Here is a 21,921-nt window from a genome sequence, read left to right as displayed (position 1 = left end):
CCAGGGGGGTGAGGGGAAATCCGGGAGAGTTCAGTGGCAAGGCAGCCTGGAGAGTAGACCATTTCAAGAAGAATGGGAGAGTGGGTGGGTGTTCAACAGATTCAGATGCCCCCTCAGCAAAAAAAAAAAAAAAAAAAAAAAAAAGCCAAGCTGAGATAATGATGAGGAAAGGATCACAAGAGTCAGCAAGACCTGGTTCACTTTTGAAAGGAGTTTCAGTGGGAAGGCACAGGTTAAGAAGTAGTGGCTGGATTGGAAGAGGAAGGACAGGCCTCACTTCTGACCAGCCAGCCTTGTCCTAGGACATCACTGCGAGTGTCACGTCTGCATCCTTGAACGTGAACTCTGCCATTACACTATTGAAGCAGCTGTAACATGGACTGGGGCGGATACACACCCTGGGGCTCTACAGGGCAGTGAACAGTGTGATGACTCTGTAGACCTTGCTTCATCTGGAGCTTGAGACCAGATGCTGACAGGGTCAGTGTCCTGAAGTCCATCATCAAGCACAGTGGTGTGATCTTTCTGGACACTTCCACTGTAGTCACTACCCAAAAGCTCTGGGATGGTTGTCCGATGGATTTGTCATGGTGAATACTGAGTTGACCACATAGTAATGCCGCAGTCTCATACTTTTGTCCCTCGTCTCTCTCCGTGAGCAGAGCCTCCCCCTTCTTCTGCGCGTTTATGTTGGGGCAGTGGTGTGCCACACACACTAGCTCTACTCCCACCAGCTCCTGCTCTCAGGGTCAGTCCTCGCTCCCAGCAGGGCTGCTGGCCTCCGGGGCGGTGACATCTCAGAGTCATCTTGGTCCTGGCAGCTGCAGATCATTCTGCCGGGACTGTTACATCACTTTCTGTGGGTTTGTGCTTTATTCATTCATCAGGTGGTGTTTGAGCCCTTGAAGGACAGGAGCTGTGTGTGTTACTTATTTATGTCTCTTTTGGTTCCACTACAGTACACAGCCCTGAGGGGGAAAATGGCACCGCCCTGGCCTTCAGGAAGTCTGCAGCCCCCTCGGGGAAGGGAGCTGAGGTGTGAGGTTTCTATTGGAGTTTGTACCAGCAAAAGAGAGCCCTGGTCTTCCTGGCGGGACTTGGCAGAGCCCCGTGCGGTTGAGGGGAACCTTGAAGAGGCCAACAGGCAGGCAGGTGTTTCAGGCCCAGAGACCCTGGTGAGAAGAAGCACCAGGGCTTGAAGCAGCTGCGGGAATAGCAAGTAACTACATTTGCCTCGGCCCAGGGTTTCCCGAGGGAAGAGGCAGTGAAAACCGAGGCTGGGGAGAAAGCCACGGCCAGGAAGTACAGGGGGCTTTTGCTACAATAAGAATTGTTTTTCCTCTTGTCCTGTAAGAAGTGGTTAGTCAGTGAAGCCTTTTAAGCAGAAGAGTAAGTTTGATTTGTCTTTAAGAAAGGTGACTTTGGCCACGGCATGAGTGATCCAGGGAGAGGTGACCCTGGAGGAAGAAGGCCAGTCAGGAGGTGGTGGGGGTTCTCCAGGTTCTTAGGGCCTTCGTGGTTGAGGTGGAGCTCGCTCACTCCATGAGCGTAAATGCCTAGCCAAGCTTGCAGAACCTCTGCGCGTCCAGAGCCCTGGAGCAGTCGCTGAAATTCCCTGTAATGATGAGCATTTCAGCAGTGCGGCTACCGCGTGAGTCTCTACAGCTTCTTAGCATGTGTTCTCCTCTTTTTGATGGAAGAAACACATCACGATAGAAAAGCAGCAGAATGTAAATGAAAAGAGCGAGGAATTTGTGCTTGAGGAATCATCCCCGGGTTGACAGGGAGATCTGTGTTCAGTCTTATAGGGTTGTTCTGATGGTAAAATAATTTGTGCAGAATTACTTGATACACCAGGAAGATCTGTGAGATGGGAGTTATTCTGGTTGTATTGGGCATCTGTTCTCTGGCTCTCAGGAAGTTTGAGGGAGCGCCTCAATTTAGGAGCTAACCTAATAGTTATTACTCTTTAAAACTTGAACCTTTACAATGAGGGTCCAGCAGCTGTCAAAGCAGTTGTGTCTCCTGGGAAGTGTGTATTCTCTGAGGTTTGGTCACCTGTTAACTGTGTGACCACCGTTCTGTCTGTTGGTTGATGGTGATGGTGCCATTGTATACCACAACATGAACTTGGTGATAAAACTTCCTAACGTATTTCTGTAAAAGCTCCATTTACTCTAGAAGAGTGATTAAGGTGAAGCCCACCCTGAATGCATCATGCCTGGGACAAGCCAAATAGGAATTTTGTCAACAGAGCAGTAAAGTCGGTTGGTGCTGACTTTTTCGTTGCCTCTTTACTTCCTCAGGCTGCCTTTGAGTCCTAGTTGATTATCACCTCTGTCTTCAGTAATGAGCAGGTCTGCAAGGAAGATGTGGATGCCTGCAGCAGCTCACCATTATTCACACGTGCATTTCAGTTATTTTCTCAGTATCTGGTTGAAGTGAGTTCACTGCATGGTCTCCTCCTCCCTTAGTAACATCTTGTGGCTGTGAAAATTGTTTCTCTCTTTATCCGCCCCAGTAACAGTTGTTAGGTAACATCTAACATATGCATTATTGTGAGTCATAACTGCCTTGCAAATCATGAGAGTTCCTTTTATTAATCAAGGATTTTTAATTTAGTAAAATATTTTTAATGTATTAAAAGTGCTCTCAGGTTAAGGTTCTCAATGTATTTTTTGTTTTTTAATGGCTTTACTGAGATAGAATTCACGTACCGTATAGTTCACCTACTGAAAATGTACAGTTCAGTGATTTTTAGTATATGCACAGTTGTACCACCATCACCACATTCAATTTTAGAACATTTGTATTACCTCAAAAAGAAACTGTTCCCATTAGCAATCGCTCCCCAACCCTCCCACCCACGTAGCCCTAGGCAACCACTTAACTATTTTCTGACTGTAGATTTGCCTGTTCTGGACATTAAATGGAACCATATACTATCTGGTCCTTTGTGACGGGTTTCTTTCGCTTGGCCTCATGTCTTGGGGGTCTGTCCATGTTGCAGCGTGCATGTGTGTATCCTGTGTTTGTTCCGGGAGCAAGACCTCCCAGTGGAGCTTCGTCCTGGCAGGTGCCTTCCCATCCAGCAGTTTCTGTCGCTGCCCCTTCGTCTGGCTAGGTCTTTGAGGAGGCTGCTTACGCACCTCTTGGCCTCACCAACACTACAATTTCCATTAGCATCCTTTCCACAAGATATACTTAGTGTTCAGCCAGGCTCTGGGAGGTCCCACAGTGAACAGGACGTGACCTTTCCTCTCCCTGAGCTGAGAGGAGGAAGAGGCAGTTACAGTAAAATGTCATGAGAGCCCTTGTAGGTGAAGCACCTCGCCCAGCATCAGGGGTCAAGAAAGTGTGTGTGGAGTGAGCCCTGAAATATAGCTAAACCCGTGTGCGTGTGTGCGTGCGTGTGTATGGCACAAAGGGGTCCACCTGGCATCCAACGGGAGCAAGTTCTCCACCTAGACGAGCCCGCGCAGCCTGAAAGACAGCGCCCGGGCACGTGGCGTGCTTCTCGGCACTTTTCCTTTTTAGCTTTGCTCTTTCACTTTTTGGTGCAATTTGATTTAAAAACCATTCTCGTCGAGTTGCTGTGCTGCCTTGTCGACAAAGCAGTCTAATCAGTTCGCGCTAGTTCTTTTATGAGCATGAAGTGCTTAGTATCAGGTACGCACAGTAGATAAAAATCTGCAAATTAAATGAAAATTTGGTGCAAGAAATCTGTTTTCAAGTGAAATTAAAGCTGTTTATCTCAATCTGTAGCTCCCTGCAGAAACTACTGTCATGTTTTTGGTGCTCTTGTGATTGATCATACTGACCCTTTTTGACAAAATTCAGAAGAGAAAGATCAGATCAGTCTAAACTAATCCCTTTCCAAGACTGACTCATTAAGTGACCTCGAGAAAATCATTTCTATTTTCCATTCTGCCTTGGTCTTCATGAGAAAGAAAAGTGTGGTACAATCTCATGGTACTTTAGGGAGCAAGTGAACAGTGATGACAGCCTCAGTGTTTGAGAGAGAGAAGTTTTTAGCAATCTTAATTTTTTTCACAATTTTTTATTTTCTCACTTATTAATCACTTTTTAAAACCACGAATGAGTTTAGAGATGTACCTTGAGGCAGACATAATTTTAAATGGGGGAGTATTAGAAAAATTGTTCATTTTGCAAATTTCTCCTCCTCCAAAAAAGGCATCCTTGTGGGTTTTTAAAACCAGAAGACAGTTCTAGTGCAGGACAGACCACGGGACTACCCATGAGTTTCTTAGGAAAAATCCTTCTGATCATCTCAAGAAGCCTTGAATTTCACGGAACCCACCCCAGCTTCAGACCCTGCCTCCTGATGCTGTGGGTGATAGACGTGGCTTTGTGAATAAAGCAGCAGGAACCCAGGAATTTCCAGAGTCATGAGTCATGATCTCTTGTCCGAGATTAGAGCACAGATTAGCGATACTGAGATTTTTTTTTTAATCATACTTTTTAAAGTGATAGAGATGTATGCGCCCTTGTTGAGCCTGGATTCACAGGGTAGTGTGCACACTTAGTTTGTGGTTCAGAGCCCAGGGCTCCGGGCTGTGAGAGACCACTCCACTGCTCAGCACTTCACTTCTCCGAATCCGCCTTCCTCATCTGTGAGCTGTCCGTCACTGCCGTTCTACTAGGAGTGGTTGCTCAAGGATCCTTGGTCATTAGAGATGCTCATTAGAGGTCCTTGATCAATGCAGGTAGCACTCATCAACAGTGGAGGAGAGTATAAAAAGGAAGGGATGTGGACCAGCGTCTGCCCAGGCGTCCCTCCTCCAGCAGCCCTGGCAAGTGCAGGCTGGACTCTGCTGCAACAGTGAAGATCTCTTTTTGAGACAGAACTGCTTGGCTTTCAAGACATTCTTTAATAGGTCGATTGGGAAGAAACAACTCAAAATTACTAATTTAAGGATCATCTAGTCCATTTGCCCATTTTACAGATGAGGAAACTTAGACTCAGTGTTACATTCTCTTAGACTGGCAGCTTGACTGAGTTCTGTAGAAGGTCAGCAGAGGGGGAGAGCAGTAAAGCTTTGGATTGTCAAGAAAGAAGCCAGTTATAGATCTAAAACAAGGACTGGTCCCTGAACAACCTGGTGGGGCAGTGGATGGTCGGAGGGGGCGAGGGAGGGCATTTTAGGCAACAGGCACTATCTGAGCAGATGTAGTCTGAATAAGTGAGGGACACAGTGAGTGGAAGGAACATGCAGGGAAGAGGCAAGAAGTCATTAGGATGAGGATGGATTTGGAGGACCTTCAAAATAGAATAATTTAGATGTGATGCAGTAAGATTTTCAGTTGAGGCAGTGGTGTTGTGAACGGCCTTATAGGCACAGTTCACCTGCTGTGGTGTACAGATTGGGTTGGGGCAATACAAGAGATACTGCAGGTGCCGTTCCAGACCACCACGTTAAAACAAGTATCACAATAAAGCAAGTCACGTGAATTTTTTGGTTTTCCAGTGCATATAAAAGTTATGTTTACACTATACTGTAACCTGTTGAGTGTACAATAGCATTATGTCTTAAAAATGTACATACTTTAAAAATTTATTGCTGAGAAATGCTAGCAATCATCTGAGCTTTCAGCGACTCACATTCTTTTTGCTGCTGGAGTGTCCTGCCTCGATGCTGACACTGCTGACTGATCAGGGTGGTGGTTTCTGGAGGTTGAGGGGTCTGTGGCAGTTTTTGAAAAGAAGACAACAATGTTCATGGTGCCCCAAAACAATTACAACAGTAATATCAAAGATGACTGATCACAGATCACTATAGTAAGTGTAATAAAAAATGAAGGCACTTGAAATATCGTGAGAATTACCAGAATGTGATACAGAGACACGAAGTGAGCAAATGCTGTTGGAAAAATGTCACCAATAGACTTGCTTGGCGCAGGGTTACCACAAACCTTTAATTTGTAAAAAGTGCAAGATCTATGAAGCACAATAAAGCAACATACAACTGTATTAGTGGCAGTGGTGTCATCTAAGAGACTGTTGGCTTAATCTCGGGGTCGGGGTAGGGACGACAAAGACTTAAACAGTGGCAGACCCCCTTCAAAGGAGAAGTCAGTGCTACTTGAGAATTGGCTGGATTTGGTGTACAGAGGAGAGACTAGAGTCTGGAAGAGTCACCGGGCTCTTGGGCAAAGTCGTCTGCCCTGGCCCAGCACTGGTTGAAGGAGTATGGGTGAGAGGTAATGGCTGAAGATGTAAGGGTTTGTGACCTCTCTGGGGAAAATCTTGAGTAATCCCCAATCTCACTTTTAATAGCAAGTTTCACCTCTTCTTCTAGCCAAGCACTTACTGGTAACAAGTACCAGAACTAACTTTAATTTTGACTTTTATTTATTAATTTTTGTGTAGAGCTAAAGTTAAGGAGGGGGGAAAAATGACCCGAAAACTGGCAGACAAAAAACAGAGGAGATGGAAGATGTAAAGCAGAAACCAGTCATCCCCGTACCGCAAGGCACTCTTTCCTTCATATTTTCAAGAAAGCTGTGCCTTATCCTGGGCAGTCCGTACCGTAACTTGTGTTCAGTGTTCACAAACAGGTAAATCAAATTAAGGTAGTTAAAAAGCCTTAAAACAAGAGAGAGGTGTCCTCTTCCCCCACCAGGTGTCCCCAGCCTGGGGCTGGGTCTGCAGGGGGCTCCTTGTCTCCTTCACACCACCCGTCACCACCACTTCCTCCTCACAACAGACTGAGCTTTCGCATTCTCTACAGAGATCAAAACCAAACCTCCCCAAGAAAAGGTGAGGACATCTTTGACTCTGACTCTGCCTGGAGGAAGAGGTCCCCATTAGAGGAGAGTGAGAGCAGTCATCCTTCAGGGAACGGGACAGACGTAAGCGCTCTCTGGCCCAGTACAGCATCCCGGTACCATCCTGTCCCCGCCCCTGTGCCGAGGGAAGGGTGAAGCCAAGCTTGAATTCTGCTGCTCCTTCTCCAGACTCCTTTCCTCTGCCTGTTGTCAACATTGTCCCCAGGTCTCAAGAGAAGTGAGATCAGCTGTGGTTGGAGACCCAGCCTCTCAAGAGACAAGTCATCACTCAAAACACACCAGCCTCGAGCCGCATGTCTGACGGCGCGCTCACCAGTTGGAGTGTTCCTAGCAGGGAGTGGCCGTGGCCAAGCTGTTGAGCTGCGTCCTAGGTGATCGAATCGATTCCTGATAGTAGACTCTCTGGGTGCCTCCTCACCCCTCTCCTCCCTGCCTCCCAGTTCAGTCCCTAGACCAGCACCCGTGGCCCCAGCCCCTCAAGCCCAAGAATAAATGGCCAGGCAAGGTGGCGGCCCCCAGAGCTCGGCCACCAGAGCAGGAAGGAGGAAGAGGAGACGTGGCCAAGAGCAGCAGGGCTGTTGGAAACTTTCATCTCCTGATCTTACTACTGTGGAAACTGTTTTGTGTTTTGCTGAGAAGGATGATGTGTTACGAAGTATCTGAGCCCCCAAAACCAGCCGTAGGATAAACCACAAGGAAACATGATGCCGAGAGCTGTAAAACTGGGATTTTGTTCAAGTGATTATCTAGCTTCCCTCTCGTCTCCTGTTTTCTCCCAGCACCTGCTAAGACCAGCAGCCTGGAAGGGAATTGCAGTGCCCGAGCTGGGCGCTTGGTGCCCGCGCAGGGCACAGCACTCCCGACACGGTCAGCTTCCGACCCCTGAGCGCGTCTCCTGCTCCTATCCCTGTGGCATGACCCACGGACTGTTCTCCAAATACATAGTAGGGCTTCCTCTGAGCCTCATGAATGTCCCTCATCCATGTGACCAGCGTATTGCTAGTCCGTGTGTGGTGGTGGTGGTGGTGGGGTTTGTTTTGTTTTCTTTTCTTTTTGTTTTTCTTTTTTTTTTCTGGTTTTGCCGTGAAGCTGTTGCTGATAACAGCAGCCTCTGGGGGTGTTTCTTTTCTCTCTATTAATGGTGCTTATTACTGGTTCTGTGTCTCATAATAAGAGATCTCTCTCGTTGTCCTTAGTCACATGCTGCAGCCTCAGTGCCTTCTGTGTAGTTTCTAATGTGCCTTTGTTTTGTCAACTCAGCTAAGCTCTTTCAGGGCCGTCGGAAATTAGTCACTTCTCTGTGTGTCACAGCCCTCTTTACCTGGTCCCGGTGCAGCGTGCTGCGTAGAGAAGAGAAAGGAGTGAAGCTAAGCAGAGTCTGGTAACTCTGCAAGCTGCAGCTTCCAGGGGGCACAAGGCAGCAGGGCAGTGGGTCACAAATACCCTCTTCTGTGCGGAGATTCCCTGGCACCACCACAGTCTCCCCGCAGTAGTTCTTGTAACTGCTGGGTCCCGTGTCAGAGGGAGATGGTGCCTCGTGACCTTAAAGAATGAAGCAGCCATGTGCTTTGCTCTCTGAGCCTCCTTGCTTCTGCCTCTCCTCCACTTCCATCCTGATCTTCATTCTTAACCTACTACTTAGGGCCTCATTTTATCGCTAACTGCAAGGTCTTTGCTCAAGAAAACCCCACAGAATTTAGCAATATACATTGCTGTGTATTTGTCCATTGATTTATTCACTCAGCGAGTATTTCTTAAGTACTTACACGTGCCAAGGGCTTGTGAGGCTGGGTCTGCAAAGACCAGGTGGGTGGTCTCAGCCCTAGAGTCGCCTGCTGTGAGAGTCCTACCAGGGAACACATCTTTGGGGTGTAACCTACCAGGTGCTGTCCCTGGAAGGGTGCAGTGAGATACAGAAGCACGTGAGGGGCATCTCACCCTAGACGTGGGGTTAGAGAAGGCTCCCGGGCAGGAGCCTAGAATGTGATGCTGGGGTGGTGAAGAGGACTGTTGGCACGGTAAACAGGAGGCTGGCGAGCCATGGTAAGAAGCTTGAGTTGTCCCTAAAACTGATGAGGACTTAAGTACTATCAAAGAAGAGTATCTACAGCTATCTGAAAAGCTCTTAATATGCTCCACTTTTTTACTCACTATATACCTATATGTGGCTAGATTTTTTATATACTTCGAAAGCCAAGGTAACATGTAACAGAATTGAATGCAGAGGCAGATCTGAGAATCGTGCTACCTTCCATTGTCAGACATAGAAGAGATTTACAAAAGTAGAATATAATGACATTCTTCTCATTAATTAATTACTTTTCTGTTTTAGAGAACATTGTTACTTTTTATAAAAGTGTGTTAGCAAGCAGTGAGTTTGTGATTGCCATGAATGAAGAAAAAAGTATTTTAAGGTTTTTTAATAAAAAAGCAACAGGGACCCATTGAAGGGTTTTTGAGTGGAGATTTGTGTGTCAGGAAAGTCACTCTGAAGCCACCCCACACCCTTGATGGTGATTTAAAATAGGACAGTGAGAGTCAGAGTAGAGAGAAGTGGATGGATTTCAAAGATGCTTGGGAGTTGTAATCAACAGTCTTGATGTCATTCCCCAAGACTGGGGACACGGGAAGAGAGATGGAATTGAAGATTTTTGTCTGGGACACGTTCCATTTTAGATGTCTCTGGAACATCTCAGGGGATGTGTCAGGAGAGTTGGTCTGTGGCTCTGAGGACAACACCTGGATCGGAGAGAGAGGATAGAAGTCTCCACTACGTACATGGAAACTAAAGCCCTAGGGATGCGCAAGCACCTGCGGACAGACTTGGAGAGAGAACAGGATAATCCTGCACAGAACCTCAGGGGACACCAAGATTCAAAGGACGTGAGCTGGGGAAGGTGGCTCTGAGGGGCACTGAGGGCGAGACCAGAAGGCTGGAAAGACCAAGAAAGTGTGATGCCATGAAGCCAGAGAGGATTGAGGAGGGGCAGTTGGTAGGGCCAGTGCCACCGGGAGTCAGATGTTAGAGGAGGCATCACTGGATGGAGCCAAGAATGTTACTAGTAACCTGGAAAAAATAGGAAAAATGATTTAGTACCAGACTGTGAGCTCCTAAGACTCAGGGACATTGTCTTTGTTCTCTTTCTAGCTTTGTGGCTTCAGGTACTACCAGGTACTCAGTAGACGCTCAATAGCTTTCTCGATTTTACCTTACCTGACGCAGCTGAAACAATCTGGTCTCTTCTGCTTCCCCATTCCTCAGTAGCCCACCCCTACTGTCAACTGCTCACCTTAAATGTGTAAGCATTTCCTTAGGTCTGTGATTGAACTTCCCAGCCACTGTGTCACGGGCACAGGTGGACTGACACACTGATCACCTTGGCCTTTAGGGCAGCTGGGAAGGGCCCAAAGCTGCCAGGGGAGTCGCAAGCAGCTCTGGTTGTCCTGGATGTTACACAAAGATACCTTTCTGTGTGTGCCATGATGTGGAAAACACTGGAAAGCCGTGTTCTGTGCCAGAGTTAGTAATTCTTGTATAGATGCCAGCGCACCTCCTTTGGGCCCAAGGCAGTTATCACTAAACAGACCTGTCACTGCTTCCTGATGAACCCATATCCTCCCCCAGAATCTCTCCTGCACGATCTGCAGGCAGCACAGACAGTATAGTTCAGAATCCAGCACACTGTTAAAGGCTTTGGGACCAAAGGCTGAGAATAAAAGATGCATTTCTTCCCAATGACCAACCTTTTAAAAATAAGATGAGGATGCTTTGGGAAAGAATTGCAATTGTTCTAAACCATCACATTCATAATGCCATCTCTGTAATCATTCTCCATTTCACTCCTGGATGAAACACCTCCTTGGTGGGGAATCAGCTCAGGCTGCACTGAGCGGAGAGCCATGCAGCCACCTGGGGAGTTAGGTACAAACCTTACCCCAGTGTGACTCTCCAGGGCCCTATAGTTGAGCTGGGAAGACAGGAAATAACACTGTAAGATACAATGCAAATATTAGATAGTAATACCTAATATACATGTAATAAGCTTTTAGAAAATTTCCAGCTCTGAGTTAAATGCTTTACATGTATTAACTCATTTATTTCTCAAATCCTTGTAAGGTGAGTGTAGTTACTATTCCGATATTACACATAAGAAAACTGAGACTCAGACAAGTTAAAAACAGCAACAATAACAACAGTGAAGGCCTAAGGTCACATAGTAAGTGGCTGAGCTGGGATGTGAAACCAGCCATCCTGGCTTTGGAGACCACTCTCAGTCACTCAGTGTCCTCTACTTTTGCTCCTTGGTCATTACTCCTTAGCATTGTCCTGGCCCTTGAAGTAGGAATAAACCCATTCTCAGTCCCCTGTCTTTGAACAGGCTGACAAAAATGCCTGGTTCTCCTGTCCATTGCTGAAATCATCTCATCCTTTAAAAACTTAGCTAAGCCCTCATCCTCTTTGAAGTTTTGCCCCTGTGCTCCAGCTGCAGTTGGTCGGAGCCCACTCTGAACGTTTCTAGCCCTTTAACTGACGCTGCGGCTCCCTTGTTAGTTATACACCACTTTGCCTGGGGCTGATTTTCCCCTTGCTGGGTGTCTCCCCTGACCCAAGGAGAGCTTGAGCTCCATGGGCAAGGACTGGGCTGTGGGCCTCGCTCCTTCTCTCCTGTGGGGGCGGTGAGGGCCTCAGAGGCCCTGGGGAGCTGTTCCCACCCAGCTTCTCGGTGCAAACACTGCCTGGTCGTCCCTTCCCAGGCCAGGGCTTTTAGAGGTGGAGTTCTAGTCATGTAACTTCCGCCTGACAGAACGTTTAACAAATATTTACAGCTCTCAGTTGGAAAATTAGTTGTTTGTATATTTTCACAAGAAATTTTACTGCATTTGAAAATCTCCTTACCAACTAATAACAGATACTTCATAAAATGGCTGTTAAAATGCAAGCTGTTTCCTTTTTCCTCTTTTAAATATGTGGTTATTGCTTTTGAAGAAGACAAAGTGAAGGAAGCGTTTCCTGTTTGCAGAGGCTCACGCTGAACCTACAGAAAGCACAGATTCGTGTCAAAACAGCCCCAAACCTAGAGCTCCTGTAACTTTCTGCTTTTTAAGCACTTTTTTTTACTATCACAGCCCGAGGTTTTGTTTTGTTTTGCCTACTCTTTGACTCTCACTCCCTTTGAAGAATAAAATGTTACAGATTCAGCCAAAGGTTCATCCCCTTCCCACTGTCCTGCAGCAGGTGTGTGGCGTGTGGTGTGTAATACCTGTGCACGTCTGTATATGTACGTGTGGGTGCATCAGAGCTGCTCGACCCGGACACCATGGGCATTGTGGTCCAGGCCATCCTTTGTCGTGCGCTCCGTCCTGCGCATTAGAGGACGCTTAGCATCCCTAGCCTCGACTCACTAAATGCCAACAGCACCACCATCCTGTCCCCAGCCCACCCCCCGGCCACAAGACAGTAAAAAATGCCCCCAGACATTGCCAAATATCCCTTGAGGGTGCAGAATCACCACTAGTATATATATCCATAAAATCGTTTAAATAGTATACTATTATTCTAAACATTTTAAAATGTTATGTAACTGTTATTATTTATACATGTTCTTGTACAACTTTTTGTTCATTCAACATCGTATTCTTGAGAATTATCCATTAGATCTAGATAATCTATTCTGGCTGCACATATAGTAGTCTTTTATATGGTAAAAACCACTTACTAATTTATTTCCCTACTTAGGGACAGTGGAACTCCTTATATTTTCTTACTTAATAAGATAGTGCTTCACAGAATATCCTCATATGCCCACAAGGCCCTCCTGGCTCCCTGGAGATGGAAGCTGGGTCATAGGACATCCTCAGTTTTACTCGATCTTGGCGCACTCTTCTCCAAAACATTTGTGCCAAACTCTCATCACCAATGTAGAGAGTTCCCATTTCCTTCCCCTGTCAGCCCCATCCTTGGTACTGTCAGACACTTTATTTTTGCTAGTCTTATGGGTATGAAATAACTTACTGCTGTTTTAATTTGCATTTCCTAATACCAGTGAGGTTGGACATCTTTTCTTATGTTTATCCTGAACTCAGGGTTTCCTCTTCTGTAAACTGTTTATTCATAGACATTATCTGCTTTTCTCTTGTGTTATTTATTTTTTCTCATTGATTCTTTACATATTCTGGATACGATTTTGTCAGTTACATGTTACAAATATTTTCTCTTAATCTGTACTTTGTCTTCTACCTTTTTTTAATCATACAAAAATTCTTATTTGCAGTAATTGTTAGCAATCTTTTCTTTATGATTTTTGCTTTGTATTTTTTGTTTTAGAAATTCTTTCCTATCCTGGCAACATAGAGAATATTCTCTTATTTTCTCTAAAATTTTTAGCAGTTTTGCTTTCCAGATTTGAATCCTTAATCTGTGGGTTTTATTTTTAAATAAACATTATTTTTGTGTACAGCGGTATGAAGTAAAGGTCTAATCTTTTCTTTTTCCGTGTCTATAACCAGTCGTCCTGGTACTGTCGTTAAATGGTGTCTCTTTTTCCTGCTGACTTGCAAGGCCTCCTCCATTGTATACCAAGTGCCCACGTTTACTTTTGATTTCTCAGCCACCTCTCCTGTTTCTTTCCACTGTTTGCCTGTCGTATGCTAATATCATTCCACTTTAATTATTGAAGCCTAATAGTAAGTCCTAATAACTGGTAGAGAAAAATCCTCCCTTACACTTCTTGCAAATATTCAGGTATAGTTCTGACCCTTAACTTCAGGTTGTCTCACCACACACACTCTTGTGAATTTTGAGTATATGCCATTAGAAATAGGTTTAGCTCCATATGACAGAAAACACAAAATAACAGAAACCAGGGGGAGGGTACAGCTAAGTGATATGTGTGCTTAGCATGCATGAGGTCCTGGGTTCAATCCTCTGTACCTTCAATTTTTAAAAAGTAAGTAAATAGTAAATAAACCTAATTACCACCCCCTAAAATCACAGAAACCTAAACAAGGTAGAAGTTTGTCTCTTATAAAAGAAGTCGGATGTTGACAGCCCTGGGTTGGTGAAGCTGCTGTCCCCAGGCTCCTTTTCTCTGACAGCTGCTTTGTCCTCAGCATGGGACCAGGATGGCTGCCTGGGCTCCAGGAAGGAGGAGGAAGCAGTGAGGAAGGGTGCAGCCCTCCCTTTAAGAGCTCTTCTGCAAGTCCCAGATGCCCTTTCTGCCTGCAGACCATTGGCAGAACTGAGCCCACTTAGGGGAAGCTGAGAAATGTAGTGACTGTGTCACCAAAAAAAAAAAAAAAAAAATCTTGTTTTTAAAGAGAAGGGAGTGTGGATATTGAGAGTCAACCAGTGGTCTCTCCTACCACCTGGAATTGGCAGAGTGGAAAGATGACAGGATTCAGTCTTCCTATCCACTTATTTAGGTCTTCTGATAGCCTTCAATCAAGTTTACCATTTTTTATAGAGATCTTGCAGATCTTTTGTTAGATTTCATTCCTCAGTACCTAATAGTTTTTATTTCTGTTTGTAAATAGTGATCACAGTCAAGGAACATTACTGATTTTTTTTTATCTTGTACTTTTATTAATTCTCATTTTCTAGGTAGACGCTTATCATGTGTGAGTGACAGTTTTGTTTCTCCCTTTCCATCCTTCTGCATTTTCTTCCATGATTGGTTGGTTTTGTCCTCATTATGCTATGACTTGTATTGAATACTAGAGGTGGTAATTGGCATTCTAGTCTTTTCATCAACTTTTATTAAATTATTTTTATGTCTGTCGAGTGAGCATTTGGCTTTTCTCCTTTAATCTCTTAATGTGTGAATTGCATACTATATTTTCTAAGATTCCAGAGATAAATCATAATATAGTACATCGTAGCAGATAAGATGATGATTTTCTGACCATTTTTGGATTGAGTTTGTTAATATTTTATTGGGGATTATTCCATCTGTCCATAAATGAAAAACAAATTATTTTATAATTTTTCTTTCTCATAATAGCCTTCTCTGATTTTGGAAACAGCATCATATAGCCTCAAAAAATTAGATGGGGAGCTCTTCTTCTTTTCTGTTTTCTAGAACAATTTGTATAAGATAGTAGGTCCTTACAATTTTCATTGACTTCACATGTAGATTTTTGGTGGGTAGAGTTTTAGGTATTATTTCAATTACGTTAATGGCTAGAAGTCTTTAGTAAGGGTTTCTGTTTCTTTTTGTGACTCTCTATTGAAGTATAACACAGAAAAGTTAGCATTTTATAAAGTAATCATGCAGGTGTACTTTTTTGTGTTTATTGTATTCAACATGTATTTGAGAGATTTAGCCATGTTGTTGCATGCATTATAGTTTATTCATTTGAACTGCTGTATAGTATTAGATCATGTGAATATACCATAAAGTATCCATTTTACTTAGTGGACATTTGAGTGGTTTCCAGTCTTTGACTATTACAGATAATGCTGCTAAGAACATTCTGGTCTGTGCCTTTGGTAAACGTGTGTTTGCTTTTCTGTTGTCCAGGAGTGGAACTGCAGAGGCATCCATGTGTGTTCAGCTTTAGTCAGTGCTTCTGAACAGTTTTCAAAACTGATTACCAGTTTCTGTTTCTTCTTGAGGAAGTTTTAACAAGTTGTTTTTCTAGAAATGTGTCTACTTCATCAGTTGTGATACAAATAAAGCATTCTTATAGATTTTTTCATGTCTGTCATTATATTCTTTGTTTTATTTCTAATAGAATTTGTGCTCCATTCTTTGTCTTTTCACTAAGCTTGCCTGGTTTATCCACTTTATTTGACTTTTTAACAGCCAACATTAGGTTTTTATTGATTCCTTCTATTGTGTCTCTGTTTTCCGCTTTGTTAATGTTTGCTCTTAACTGTCTGCATCATTCTTTCCAATTCCTTTAGACTATTGTTACTTTCACTGACTTCTTAAATTGTACGTTAGTAACTTTAATTTTCAGTCTTCATTTACTTTTAAGCTCAATATTTTAAAAATTCCATCAACTACTTAACTATATCACATAAGCCTTGATTGGTAATAGAATCAGTTTTATTCACTTTTAGGTATCTTCTGTCCATTATGATGTTTTCATTTTTGATCTCCAAATGTGTGGATTTGTGTTTGTTTTACATTGATTATAATTTTGGTACTGATTTCTAATTTAATTGCATTGTGATCAGAGAATATAGTCTAATATTTTTGTTTTGTTATTTGTGGACATTTCATATAGGACTAAGTGCACTGTCACTTTTTTAAATAAATATTTCACTTATAATGGAAAAGAATGTATATTCTCTAAACACTGAGTGTGGCTGGAGTTGGGACAGCATCAGTGGGGACACGGCACGGCTGAGGTTAGGGATGTCTGCATGTGTCTTCTGCTGCCTCCCAGAGCCACATTGCACAAATACCTTTGGCAGTATCCATTACCTTCTTTTTGCTCTGTGCACCTGCTGCAGGCTGCCGGTTTTAGCCTATTGACTGGAGGATGATGTGATCCTTCCAGCTGGCACACAGCGGTTCCACCTGACGCCTCATTTCCCAGTCTGGCTGTGACTGCATTGCAATAGAAGGCTCATCCGCGCCTTGTGACCCGTGTACTCCGTCTGTGTCTCATTACTGCGCACTGATCTCTTTTTAGGGAGGAATGATCAACTGGAACCGTCTTTTCCCTCCTTTACGTCAGCGACGGAACGTAAACTATCAGGATGGTCGGCGGTCTGAACAACCAGTGTCCCCTCCTCTAGAGGTTTCAGAGGAACAGGTAATCAGTAACGCCTGGTCTTGCCTTAAACCCATGCTTCAAACTTCAAGCAGTTTGGGTGAACAAGACTGGAAAGAAATGAAGCATATAAACACAAAGATTTTGATATCAGGTAACTTCTGCCTATACCAGTGGTAGACACTTGGGACCTTTATTGACTACTGTGAGTCTTATGAGTTTGAGGAAGGCGTAATTTAAGGAAAAACAAAACAAAAACCCAAGGCATTGTGACTGTTTTGTTTTTAACTGAAGTATAGTCCATTACAATGTGTCAATTCCTGGTATACAACACAATGCTCCATGACTGCTTATTTTTAAATCTGTGACACTTCATACATACAGAACTACTGAAGTTGGTTCTCTACAAGGGCTAGGAGAGGAGGCAGAAAGATGGGGAGCTTCTCTGAGTATCTTTACGTTATATCGTATGTAAAGTATACCTGACTTTAGAAATCATGTTAATGTTTTACATATTCAAAAAGCAAATCAATGATGGGGGCAATGATAAACCTAAAAAGAAACTGAAATAAATTATCCAATTGTACTTTAAATGAATAATATAATCATAAGGAAATGGGAAAATTAATTTCAGTAACATTTGAACATATTATGCCCTCGGTCTAAAGGAAAAAAGAACTGCAAAAAGTCTCAGCCTCTTCATAGGTGTATTTTTCGTAACGGTATGAGTACAGCAGTTCTGAAATTATGTTGTGTGGATTGTAGATTTGAGCAAACAAGGAAATAGGATGGTCGTATTGTGGAAGAAGGAAAAGGCAGAGAACAGGGGAAGGCAGGGAAGAACCCTGTGGGACTGGGTTGCAATTAGATATGAGCGTAAACTCATGCTGTGGGAAGTGTGTGTGTCTGTATATGTATCTTAGCTGTGTCAACCGGAAGGACTCACAAGCAGTGGCATCCCTGTAGCACTAAGCACACCTGGTGCCCAGACCTAGTTTCTACACACTGTGCCCATTCAGAGGAGCCAGCCTCCTGAGAGAAGCGGTGTGTCCCAGGCCGGGGTAGGGGAGGGACAAGATGACCTCGGACCACCTTATCTGAGGAAGTAAGGAAGTGCTCCTTAACTGAGGGGGCGGGGCATGCCGCAGGGATACTGCAGCCAGCTGGAGGGGGTCCTGCTGGCCAGATCTGGGACATCAGGTTTGAGCGTCAAAATAAATAAGGACAGTATTATAATATAATCCATTGAGGAAGAAAAAGAATCCATGAGTTCATACTTATATTAATAGACAAACATTTCCACCCACAAGGGAAAGGGAAATGCTCCTCCTTTCAGTAGATTGTAAAGCAGCAAATATAGAAAAAATTACGGTATTGGAAAATCACAATTTTGTAACTATCGGAGTAAAAATCAATTCAGGGAAAAATCATCCATATAGGAAGAACAGGCTATTTACATAATCTCAAAGTATCTCCCCACAAATTACTTATTAATTATTAAAGAAAAGTAGTTAACTACACACAGAGGAATTTGACACCCACTTACACAAGTGATCAAAATTACCCATAATGGAACAAAGAGGCATCGTGGGTATGCCCTGAAAAGGACACATCAGTTATGAGTTTCAATAAAAATGGAATAACTTTGTGGGGGAGGATATAGCTCAAGTGGTAGAGCGCATGCTTAGCATACGCAAGGTCCTGGGTTCGATCCCCAGTACCTCCTCTAAAAATAAATAAATAAGTAAGCCTAATTCCCCCACCCCCGGAAAAAAAAAAAGACAAAAAAGGGGGAAAAAAGGCAAAACTTTGATCATAAAGGAAAGGCAGGCAAACCCAACTTGAGGGACATTCAGTAAGATACCTGACCTGTACTCTCCAGCTATACTGATGCCACAAGAGGTTCCAGATTAAAGGACATTGGGAAGCATGCTGACTAAATGTCCCACATGGTCCTGGACTGGATTCTGTACTAGAAGAAGGTTTTGGTGAAAGAACATTTTAGTCAGTCTATGACATTGGACTGTAGATTAGTAGTGGTTTCATATTTATGTTAAGTTTCTAGGATTTGGTATCTATACTGACTGTGGTTAGGAAAGAGAATATCCTTGTTCTCAGCAAATTCACACTGGAGCACTAAGGGGTCAAGGGGCAGGATGTACGAGCTTGATCTCAGGCGGCTCCGGAAAAGTAAATCCGAGAGTGTGTGTGCGCGTATGTGTGTGTGTGTGTACAGAGAGAACGCAGTGTGGCGAAACAGTAACTGGTGAATCTGGATGAAGAGTAGTTGGGTTCCTAGTGCTCTTCTTGAAATTTTTCCATAAGTTTGTAATTATTTCACACTAGAAAGTTTCCAAAAATCTGTAAAAGTAAGTTGAGAGCATTCCAGTAACAGCCCTTTTAAATTTTGTTCTGCAAACATTGCTTTCTTCTCATCAAGCAGATCATGGTCAGTGTTTCACAGCTGATCACACCACGCAGGCCATCACCTCCCCATCCCCTGTCCCCAGAGCAAACACACCCCAGTCGGACCCAAGACACTCATCTCTGTGGCAGAGCTGTATGTATCCTGACTTCTCTGGAACTCAAGAGGGGCTTCTGGGCAGGGCTCCCACTGGCACCTCTCGGTTAGGCCACAGCAAGTGCTTTTGAAAGAAACCGATTGAATATGCCTGAGTTGACCCAGCCCCTCACCTTGCAGCTTCTCAGATCCTTTCAGTAACTGGTTCGGATTAAGAGATGGATTATTAAAGAGCCACAGTTCTCTTCCACTTCCACTAGCAGATTTCCCAAAAAAATGTTAGCCCCATGAGAAGAAAATAAAGCCAAGTAACTCAGTATTTGTAAGATATTTATGGTAACAGATTAAAAAATAAACTAATACCTTCAAATTGAAGTGAAAAGAAAGAAAGTTCTGTTATATTACTGTTTACTTGATAGAACCCAAGTCACATTCTTCCCAGAGCAGCCGTTAAGGATAGGAAGAATTTAAAGGTGAAATAGTTCTTTGTTTTGACACTTGGGGGGAAAAAAAGTGTCAAAAAGTGGTAACAAAGTGAATGTGTGTAATTGAAGTCTTTAGGGTCTTTTTTAAATGAATCATTTTCCTTGATCCTCCCAGAATAACAAGAGTGAGGTTAACATGTTGTCAGTATCAGTTTAAAATATCATGTACTTCTTCTTCTTGGCTCTGTTTTGAAAAGATGTAAATACAGGAGAGGTCATTTTTAACGTATGCTTCCTTATACATTGATTTTCTAAATCTTTTGTTTCTTGATCAACCTGAAATGGCCTTATAGGCTGTGGTACATTAAGACACAGAGTGCCCCTGGCAGTATTTATGTAGACACTCAGTAGTTTTTGTGGTAGATGCTAGAGAGACGGTAAGAGAAGAAAGATGTTGTTCTTGCCCTCAAGACATTTACAATAACATTTACCAGTTTATAGTTATGTGTAGTCTCTTGGTTAATTTCAGCCTAGACACTAAAATATTTGTTAGTAACATTAAGATAGTTTGAATTAACAAAACTTTTTTATGCTTAATTTTTCAATTAAATGTGCTGTATTTTATTTAAATCTCAGTTGTGATTTTAGTGCATTAAGAGACTTAGTAATTTTCTAAACCAAGAAAAATAGAAATGATTATTTGAGTGTTTTCCTGATGTGAACAAATGCTTTAGGGATGTTCCTGAGAGTTCTTTAAGATAGGAAATGCAGTTCTTTTATTTTGCAAACAAAGAGTATTCTAAGGAAGAATGTGCCTCTCTCATTAAGTCTAGTAATAGTCTAACATCCAGCTATAGAAATGTTTGCCCCCTTTTCTACATTTGCTATTAAATTTTGGGATTCTTACTTCTTCCCAAGCCACTCCTACCGGTTTCACTGAGCACCTTTACCAGTTTATCACCCCAGCTCCCCTTGAGAAATGCCCAAACCAAGTGCTGCCCAGTAAACTCTATAACTACATGTGCTCAGATGTCTATCTTAAAAATAAGTGTATGCATTATTCCATTTGTTTTTTTCTTTTTAACCAAGGATTTTTATATTACATCCATAGTCAAGATTAACAAATAATGAAATTTTGTCACATAATTTTTTTTTAATCAAAGGGTAAAAAGCTTTCCAAGTTTGTCCCTCTTGAGCTCTCCCAAGCTTAGAAAGTGACCCTGTGGTTTAGACTTAATGGGACGCACAGGTGGAATCGGACGAGGACATTAAACAGGTCTAACTAAACCAATGCTGGGACTTAAGGAAAGGAAGATAAATATGGATGTTACAAATGTTGTCTCTTCATTGGTGTCTTTCCTTCCTTTTAGCCAGCCAGCGGTTGTCAGCTGTCTGCTCCGCCTGGCCTAACCACCGGGCTAGGTTCCTGTAACACGGAGATAAGCGGGCAGCGCTTCCTGCCCTCATGCTGCAGATCCAGCGCGGGGAGCCGGGCTCGGGGATGGCTCTGGTCAGCTCTGAGCACGGCCTCCAGTGCTGTTGAAGGGTTGCTGGCACTGGGAGGGTGGGGGCAGTGGCATTTGTAAAGACGTGGTCTGGTGAAAAGCGCATCAGATTTGGGGAAGCAGAGGTGGAGGAGGCTGGGGTGGAGGGTGACTGGTAGGGAAGGGCACCACTTGGGGAGCAGAGACCCTCAGCTTTGCATGGACTTTCCCTTCTATGTTGTAGGCATTAAGGAACAGGGAGTCAAATCATTGGGTTTCCCTGGAGGATGGACCAGATGCAGAGGAAGGGGTGTATTATGAGATCACAAACACGTGTGTGATTTCTTCCATCCTTGCCCAGGAAACATGTTCCGGTTCAGGTGCTTATGAGACTCTTGACCAGACAAGATACGGTGCTGCTTAGTACATCTATAATACATGAGACGTGTCATGTGGATTCCACCCACGTTCTCTGAAATACCCATTGGCCCAGGTAGAGCGAGAATAGCGCACAAGACCCTCTCAGTCTTAGCTGATAACCAGCAACATGTAGTCAATATGAGAGAATCTAAATCTCAGTGAGTCTCTCGTCATCTCCGGAATCCTCACCACTGCCTCCAAAAAACCCACCTAAATTCCAAAATTCACACCTTATGAAAACAGTCCCCTCACTAGTAGGTATCTGCTCCGAGATACACTCAGTGCTTCGGCTCTGAGCATCTGGAACCGCAGTGAGCTGGGTGTTGGTCTGGAGACACCCATGTAGTCTGGCAGGTGGTGAGCTCCACGGGGCCTGTTCCCGCCTCGTCCCTGTTTCCCTCCCAGCACAGAGCCCGACACACAGCAGCTGCCCCAGTGGCAGTTAAAGAGATGAACGTGAAGGTATGGGCCGTGGGCTTCTCTTTCAAAAGAACAATTTTTTTCGCTTAAAAATGTGCTAGAGATGTTTCCATCTCTA

At 43.7% G+C, this 21,921-nt stretch overlaps 1 protein-coding gene across 2 annotated transcripts in view; it reads left to right on the top strand.

The window, feature by feature from the left end:
* The window catches only part of UBAC2 (UBA domain containing 2), a 146,844-nt gene that overhangs the window by 117,734 nt on the left and 7,189 nt on the right, over positions 1-21,921 (top strand). For both annotated transcript variants that reach the window (XM_010980245.3, XM_010980244.3), the window contains one exon: positions 16,453-16,575. In XM_010980245.3, coding sequence (XP_010978547.1) covers positions 16,453-16,575 — 123 coding nt within the window. The remainder of the gene's footprint in view (positions 1-16,452; positions 16,576-21,921) is intronic.

This window comes from Camelus dromedarius, chromosome 13, assembly GCF_036321535.1.
Source record: "Camelus dromedarius isolate mCamDro1 chromosome 13, mCamDro1.pat, whole genome shotgun sequence".
NCBI classification, from domain to species: Eukaryota; Metazoa; Chordata; class Mammalia; order Artiodactyla; family Camelidae; genus Camelus; species Camelus dromedarius.
This window is presented reverse-complemented; position numbering and strand designations above follow the sequence as displayed.